This window comes from Solanum tuberosum, unplaced genomic scaffold (assembly GCF_000226075.1).
Source record: "Solanum tuberosum cultivar DM 1-3 516 R44 unplaced genomic scaffold, SolTub_3.0 scf00430, whole genome shotgun sequence".
NCBI classification, from domain to species: domain Eukaryota; kingdom Viridiplantae; phylum Streptophyta; class Magnoliopsida; order Solanales; family Solanaceae; genus Solanum; species Solanum tuberosum.
In genome coordinates, this window is record NW_006239366.1 from 224328 (window position 1) to 233474 (window position 9147).

The 9147-nt window shown below is 28.9% G+C and overlaps 1 protein-coding gene across 1 annotated transcript; it reads left to right on the forward strand.

Annotated features, from left to right (window-relative positions):
• The first annotated feature begins 906 nt into the window (after window positions 1-906).
• On the forward strand, window positions 907-6385 carry LOC102582937 (vacuolar cation/proton exchanger 3). The gene is made up of 11 exons (XM_006363530.2): window positions 907-1275; window positions 2035-2102; window positions 2224-2252; window positions 2712-2908; window positions 3386-3604; window positions 4682-4810; window positions 4912-5028; window positions 5144-5197; window positions 5527-5643; window positions 5757-5847; window positions 6034-6385. Exons 1-11 carry the CDS (start codon window positions 982-984, stop codon window positions 6087-6089), a joined length of 1371 nt encoding a protein of 456 aa, XP_006363592.1. The 5' UTR covers window positions 907-981; the 3' UTR covers window positions 6090-6385.
• Window positions 6386-9147: the final 2762 nt, after the last annotated feature.

Below are 9147 nucleotides of genomic sequence, written 5' to 3' on the forward strand. Positions count from 1 at the left end.
GACAAAAATTAAATATAAATTATTAGTATTAGTTAAAATTAAGGATTAAAAGATTATTATCCCAAAAAAATAATAGTTTTGGATGTTGCAAAATGACAGCAAAGAAAAATTTGGAGGGAATAGGGAGAAAAGAGAGAAACAATCGGACTTGGAGGGAATAAAGATAAAAGGGGAGAAATAATAAGACTATTTTTAATTGATATAATAATATATTTACTATCTAAACCATGATTAGGGATATATTTTAATTAATTAAATCTAACATATGCTATTTGTCATTAATCAAGCCTAGAACTTGAAAAAAATGAAGACAAGGGAAATGAAGAGGAGTCGGATCCTGACAAGTGTCATACTAAACTCTAAAGTGACGTAGACAATTAAAAGATTTAAACTTACTCTAAACTATCAAATTAATTTATACATATATCATGTACAACAACATGAATCATGCCCCTAAATCATTCAAAAGGCTCAAATATATCCCAATATTTAAAAAAGTTTCATAAATGGTAATATAACTATAATGTTTTTCCCATCTTGTTAAATTGGGCACAGACTCTAACTTACACCCCCAAAAGCTAGCTCAAAGGGATGAAGATTGTCCGAGCCTTATAAGGAGTCTGCCCATCTCATCAACCACCAATGTGAGACTTTTGTCATTCTTTAACACGCACATAAGGTAAAAGTGTAGATAACTAATCAAATGAGCTACTAAGATTTCTCCGATTAGAAATTAAAGCGCTTTACTGTCTAATATAAAACTTTTCGATCTGAATTCAAATTTAGTCGAGCCTCAATATTATAAAATATCACATACCTTACATTTGAGAAACAAAATATGAAACTTCTTGGAAATTTCTTGCATGTGACAAATTAACCTATATATATCCTATGCCAACCCCATACTCATACAACATGAGAGTTATCACAATATAAAACCAAAATACACACAATAAGTTATTTTCCAAAAAAACAAAAACAATGGCTTCATCATCACCAGCAGCAGAAACATGGCTCTTAGAAAATGGACATATTAAGCCATTAAGCAAAGAGATGCGCCATGGCCATGGTCGTAGCCATGGACGAACAGCTCACAACGTATCGTCTTCGTCTCTTAGGAAAAAGTCTGATCTTACCCTTGTACGGAAAGTACCTTGTGCCATTGTTAGAGATGTTCTTGCTAATGTTCAAGAGGTCATTTTGGGAACTAAGCTTTTTGTGCTCTTCATTGCCATACCTATTGCCATTGTTGCTCATTACAAAAACTTTGGAAGAGTAAGTTCTCTTTTATATTCAATTGTGTGATTATTTCGATGGTCACACAATTTAATATGGTATCAGAGTGGATAAGAGGTTGTTTTGAATAAAATTACATATATTCCAAATAAAACGAAATGTATTTTCACGTGTTTATGCCATTTTAAAACGAATCAATTACACACGTGAGGGCAAATGATGGAGTTAGAATTTTTTCACTAAGTGAGTTTAAACTAATTAGAAAACATATACATATGAAGAAGTTAAAGGGATTTAATGTCAACTCTATATCAGTTACATACGTGAGGACAAATAATGGAATCAGAATTTTATCGAGTTCAAACTAATTAAAAAAAGTTACATATAGAGAAAGTTAAAGGAATTTAGCATTTACTCTCTATATGCATACACATTAATTTTAATAATATATAATATACGATGTACATTTTGAGTGATGGAAATTTGGATGAATCGCTTTCGCCGACTTATAAGTTTTGTGTATTCATTAGTTGAATACGTAATATAATTAAGTAATTAAAAGTGTTATTTTATTTAACAACATAAGTTATTTCTCATGTTTTCGTATGAGTTGGTTATGAAGTGAATGTAACATTAGCACAAAACATTTAAAAAACTGTTTTTTTTTTCTTTTTAAATAACTAAAAGATCCGTTGAAAGATACGAATCTGAGAATATCTTTTTTTTTTGGTGATTTCTTGATTAATTTATTTTATAATACTGATATTCTTATTTTAATTTTTTTCTATATTATATCAGTCATGGGTTTTTGGATTGAGTTTACTTGGACTTACTCCATTGGCTGAACGTGTCAGCTTCTTGACAGAGTAAGTTAAATTGTTTTTTCTATGGTATAATTAGATTATTAAAATTGTTTACGAGTCGATTTGAATTGATTATTACTAAAATCACCTATTATTAATTTTTTTTGATCGTTTTGAATTGCAGACAAATAGCTTTCTTTACTGGTCCAACAGGTACTTTCCCATTTATTTATTTTTTAATCTTTATTGGCTTTTTTTTTAATCCACAAAACAAAAAAAAGTTATCCTTTCTGTATATAATAACATTATAGTGAAGGACCACAACTAACGTTATGAAATAAATTAATATCAGTAGAAAAATTAGGAATTCCCATCAAAGATATTCAATATAATATTTTATAAATACATTAGAATTTTTCGACGAAGAATATTGGATAGACCACTCTCTCTGGTCTAGGTAGCTTCACCACTAAATTGAACAAATATAAAATTGGAAATTCCTTTGTTTTTTTTTCTTCTTCTTTTAATACTGCTTTTTATATCAATAAACAATATAACAACAACCTCTTGCTAGTTTAATTTAACTTGACACATAAAGAGGAAGAAAAAGAATTTTGTTTTTGTTTTCCCTTAGTTCTAATTATTATTTGTTTAATTTGTTGTATTGATCAGTTGGAGGGCTTCTAAATGCAACATGTGGAAATGCCACAGAACTTATAATAGCAATATTTGCTCTAATCCAACATAAAGTGGATGTTGTCAAATATTCACTCTTGGGATCTATTCTTTCAAATCTTCTTTTGGTTCTTGGCACTTCATTATTTTGTGGTGGCATTGCAAATATATCCAAGGAACAAAAATATGATAGAGTAAGTAATTTTATTTTATTTTCACTTTATCATCATCTTGATTCCCCCAATCACTATAAAAAAAATTGAAATTCGCTACGAACTTTTATCGCTAATTCATTGCTAATATGCTAGTAAATAATAATATTTTGCTGTTTGGCTATAGAATATGTCCGTTTCACAACCTAGTATATAGGAAGTGGGCACACGTGCACACGTGTTATCTTGAAGTCACCCTATGTTTTGTGGTGTACTAGTATTTTAAAATTTTGAACCTATACTCTTATTATGGACCGCTACGTATCTTTATGAACTTGAACTATATCAGAACATAAATTTATAAGTCAAGTTTTATATTTAAAAATATAAATTGAAATCACAATTTTGAATACGAAATACTATTTTTTTTTTTAATTATAAGATTAGAATGTGAAATCATGATCTCAAATCAGACGTCGTATAGAAATTGAATTGTTTTTGTTTTATTTGATTGAACAGAAACAAGCAGATGTGAACTCTCTACTTTTGCTGTTGGGATTATTATGTCATGTGTTGCCTTTGATGTTCCGTTATGCTGGAGTTGGAGAATCAGCAGCAATAACAGCACAAGCAACATTGAATCTATCAAGAGTCAGCTGCATTGTTATGCTACTTGCTTATTTTGGTTATCTTGTTTTCCAGTTGTGGACTCACAGACAACTTTTCGACGCACAAGCCGTAAGTAACTGCGTTTGATCATGTTTTATTGTGAAATTTTAAAAAAATAAAAATTTTCCGAAATGATTTTTTTAATAATTTAAAATTGAAGTTTTGTGTCTCGTAATGAATACAAATTAGAGTTGTTTTTCAGAGGAAGGGAGGAGATTATAATATGGAGAATCGAACTTTCACCAATAAAAAGAGAGTTCAAATAGCCAACCAACTGAGCTACTAAGATTCTTCGAAAATATTTTATTGTTGTTTTTGAAATTCTTGAAAATTCTGGAATGCAACTTCAAGTTGAATTTTGAATTTTATGTCCAAATGTGTTTTTCGAGGTTTAACTACGGAAAAAAATGAAAAATTTCATGATCCAATGGTTTAGACATATAGCGGCAGTCAAGCCAAGGGCGGAGTTTGGTGGGGGTTCGTGGATATGGATGAACCCAGTAGCTTTCTCTAGACCATGTATTTGTATTAGAAAATTAAATAAATATATATATGTATATTAACTTGTGAACCCACTAATATAACTAAACTGGCTGACAGCTCAGTGGTAAGGAAGGGTCATAGAAACACTTTGTCACACTAGAGTTTTGTGGGTTCGAACACCACTATCATCAAAATTTACTCCTTTTTTTTCTCTAGGAAACATGCCTTGAAATGTTTTACTCTTCTTTAGAACCCAAAGCAGATCTAGAATTTAAAGTTTATGTGTTTCTATAGCTACATCAAATAATATACAATAATAGTTGAGTTCACCGTCAATAATAATTTTATGAATTATGTAGTCTGCTCTAGATCCATTGTTGATGTTCCGAAATTTAAATTTGATGGGTTCAATTTCAGATTCTTACCACCATATATATCCATCACTTTTATTATTACAAAATCAAAATTCAATATTTCCTTGAATGTTAGTGATCTTTTAGATATAATAAGATTTATGTTAAAATACTAAATTTAGTTGAACCTATTATTTATATGCCTCTCTGATGGTTATCTTAATTTGGAATCGTGTAATTCAGCGATTACAAAAAAAATATTTATAATAATATCAAAGTATATAAGCTAAATTCTTTCGTCATTAATCAGGAAGATAACGAAGGCGATGATAACGAAGATGAAGAAGCAGTGCTTGGATTTTGGAGTGCATTTGCATGGTTGGTTGGAATGACTATTCTTATTGCTCTATTATCTGAATATGTTGTTGGTACCATTGAGGTCAGTTTTTTTTTATAAATGTTTATTAAATTTAAATAAAATAGGAGGGATTTTTTTGAATTATAAAGTCTTGACAAATTTTTTTTATTTAAATTAAATAGGCAGCATCAGATTCTTGGGGAATTTCAGTGAGTTTCATCAGTGTTATTTTATTACCAATTGTTGGAAATGCTGCTGAACATGCTGGGGCTATAATTTTTGCTTTCAAGAACAAGTTGGTATGTACAATGTGTAATAATTAAATCAGCAAATATAATTATTATTATTTTTATAATCATGCACTAATAATAATAAGAGAACTTCTAAAAGGATTTTTTTTTTTTTATAATGCAGGACATTTCTTTGGGAGTTGCCTTAGGTTCAGCAACTCAAATTGCCATGTTTGTGGTAAGTATCTTACTCAAAGTTATTTCGAGTTTAATTTCTATACATTGATATGTAATAGAATTTTTACGATCATTTAGAAGATACTCAAATACCGAGTAAATAGAAAGTAGCTAGTTTGTAATTGGAACATGATAAATAAGACAGATAACCTGTTACAACATGTTAAAGTATACCGATAGTAATTTGCTTTTTTTTTTTTTTACCACAATGTAATAAGTTTCTTCATTTCCATTTGTTTTAAATTAAGTGATTTTTCTAATCAATTTTTTTTATATTTTTCATTTTTTAAAGCTGACTATGATAATCTTTTGTTTTTTTTAATTATTCAGGTTCCATTATGTGTGATTGTATCATGGATTATTGGTGTAAGAATGGATCTTGATTTTAGTCTTCTTGAGACAAGCTCCCTTGCTTTGGCAATAATTGTCACAGCTTTCACTCTACAGGTAATTTGAGAATGCTTTACCCCTAAAATAGTATTCTTGACGTGAATACAAATTTCGTCATATCATACGTAAATACAGATTTAGTCGGTACTTACAATTAATTAATATTGCAGGATGGAACATCTCACTATATTAAAGGATTAGTCCTCCTGCTCTGTTACATTGTTATTGGTGCATGTTTTTTTGTATCCAACATACCACAAAGTAAGCTCTTCATCTAATTTTACTATACTTATGGTGCAATTTAACCTACTATTATTTAAATAATCTAAGAATAATAGAATTTTCGCAAAAACAAAATATATAACTGACAATTTCATTATAGTTCAAGAGTAATAGAGCCCCGCGAAAAAAATGTATCACTAATTTATTTTTTGTCTTTTTGTATAGACCAACCAAATGGTGTCAATTTGGGCTCATCAAGTGAAGGAATCATGAGAGTTTGATGATCATCACAAACTAATCAAAAAATGGATGCATATTTTATTCTTTGATTGGGAATATTGGGTTTAATTGAATCATATCATAAGAGTTGAATGTACTATTTCAATTTTGTGTGTTACTAAATGGTATGATTGAATCATGATCATATAAGTCAATGATGTTTATATATGTGTTATTCTATAGTTGCTGAGGGTTTCTTGTAATAGCAACTGGTTGTAAGAGTTTTACTTTTATTTACGGTTTTTTCAAAAGAATAAATGAATATTTCCATTAATGTATGTATATAGTTGTGGTTCAACTCAATTTTTTATACGTCATTTATGTTAGGGTTTTACCCTGATTTTCTTTTCTTAATTGAAGTTTATTTTTTCCTTAAAACAAAGTCAAAGTATTACCATAAATGCTTTAACTTTTTCTAAAAGGAAAATATAATATTCTTCCATATTTGAGTTATTCTTTCCTCAGAAGAAAAGTTTGGAACTCTATAAATTGAATACCCCTCTTCTCATATCTAGAACACAATAGAATCTACAATGTAGTCGTTTAAGAGTCTCGTTTATGGGGAGATTTTCTCCTAAACATATTTATGCTTTTTTTTAATATTAATTTTCGATATGTAGGTCGCTTGACCAAACCATATTAATAATATGTCTTTAGTATGTTTTTATTTGTCGTCTGATTTGTCAACCATATGATTTGCAATTGTAAGCTTTCGCATGCCGCCCTAATCACCTTCATAACCCAACAATATATACTGAGGGTTTATGTATTGATTGATTATATAATTGTACATGTGACCAAAACAATTCAAAAAAATGGCTTATATATAACGTAATAATATTGTATTATATTATCATCATAAATCATAAATTATATAAGTGGAAAGCTCCAATCTTCAAAATTGGATTACCATTTTACCCTTATTCTTAATTAAAATGACACAAACCAACTAGTTAGTTCAATTTTGATTTTGTTAGCTCGACTGGAAATAACATTTTCTCTTTGTTAGTTCAATTTTGATTTTGTTTTAAATTGTGGTTTAATATTTTTAAGGAAATTTTTCAAAATGTCAATATTTTGACATTTAATAGGACCCCTTAGCCACACTTTCAATATTTATTTAAAATGTCAATATTTTAGTTTGTTATGTATTTTATCTTTGTTTGATTTGCAAGAATACAATTATTTAAAAACAGAAAGGAGAAAATCAGAAGAGAGAATATTTAAAAAAAAAAGGAACATATCACTTAAAATTTTCATCAGTTACAATTTCAAAGAAATCCCCTTTCTCATTCGATTGGATTAACAATTTCAATCTCCATTTTTCTCATTTATCAAGATCTTAATCATGGATTATATCCCAATGGTCAAAATTGTATTATATGACTGCCAAATATATTTTTCTTTTATTTGTATTACAAAAATATTACTGATTCTATCCCAATATAATATAATAATTACATATGAATATGATTTATGAAAGGACACGAGATTCTGGAAAAAAATAGCATACATAATGGAAATAATATAATTTGTTGAGGAAGGATACAATACTCTAAAAAAAAAATTTGAGTGTGAACGAAATAGGAATACAAGATTCTGGAAAAAGATTAGCATACATGGTGGAAATAATACAATCTATTGAGGAATGATACAATACTCTATAAAAAAAACAAATTGACTATGAAAGAAATAGGGATACAAAATTCTGGGGAAAAAAATAGTATACATAGTGGAAATAATACAATCTGTTGAGAAAGTATACAATATTCTAAAAAAATTACAAATTGACTGTGAAAAAAATAAAATACATCTATGCTTAAGAAATACCAATGCTGAATAAAATAAAAATAATTGACCAACAATAAAGCGACTGAATTAGTGTTACCGTTAGTAAAAGCGAATGTTCTTGTTCAAAATTCACATAGTGAAAGATTAGGATATGAAAGAAAGGCTTTGTTTGGAAGTGGAGAGGTTGAGATTATTTTTTTCCCAATACAATCGTCTTAATAAAGGATATGTAAGCAGGGTTAAAGACTTAAAGTAACAGAAAGCTTATTGATAAAGAAGCAACTGTGTCGCTAAGACCTGCTCTATAGGAGAGGATTGGGGATAATAATAGCAGGTAGGAGTGTCAAAAATGAACCCAAACATAGATAACCCGCTTAATTTGTCCAGATTTTTATATAAGGGTTGGGCTCAAGATAATTTGAATTGGATTCAATTTCAACCCATTCAAGTCTAACCCATTTTAAGAGAATCCTCAATTGAGTCCAATTCCATTTCCAATTTCAACCCATTTTAAAATTCTTTATTAAGATATGTTCCTATATTGAAGGTATGAATTATTATCTATTTAATATCTTTTTGGATTTATCTATCCATTTGTTAATTTTTTTAAAAATAAAATCTTGAGTTGAAATTCAAATTGTGATTATAAAAGTTAAATATCACTATGTTAAAATTATTGAGATTAAGCGGGTCAAGACCCAACCCATTTTTTAGCCCATTTGAGCCCAAAGTAAACTTGGGTGGATCAAGAGCCAACCCGATTTCTATTTCAACCCATTTTAATATCTCCAATTTCAACCCAACCCGCCCATTTGACACCCCTAATAGCAGGAGAATTATTAGAGAGAGAAGCAGTGAATGGGGTCAAAAAGTAGGCCTAATTTGAGAAAAAAGGAAGGTAAATAAATTATATTAGGATACATTATACTGGCTAAAATATTGACATATTGACATTTTTTAATAATTATTTTAAAGTGTAGGTGTTTTTAATAATTATGTTAGGAATGTTTACTAGTTTGCTAATTTTCCCTATTTGTAATAGGTTTCTAGTAGAGGTGTACAAAATCGAACCGAAAACCGAACCAAATCGCAAACCGAACAAAAAACCCGACTAGTGATTTGGTTTGACTTGGTTTGGTATTGAGAAAAAAAACCCGACTATATTTGGGTTGGTTTGGTTTTAACTAAAAAAAACCAACCCGAGACCAAAACCAACCCGACATTGTATATGTAATTTTAAAATTTTATTTTATACATAAAAATATTTAC

Coding starts and splice junctions, on each gene's coding strand:
- LOC102582937 (XM_006363530.2), top strand. CDS start 982: ATGGCTTCATCATCACCAGCAGCAGAAACATGGCTCTTAGAAAATGGA. Junction 5,029..5,143: donor TTGCTTTCAAGAACAAGTTG/GTATGTACAATG, acceptor TTTATAATGCAG/GACATTTCTTTGGGAGTTGC. Junction 5,848..6,033: donor TGTATCCAACATACCACAAA/GTAAGCTCTTCA, acceptor CTTTTTGTATAG/ACCAACCAAATGGTGTCAAT.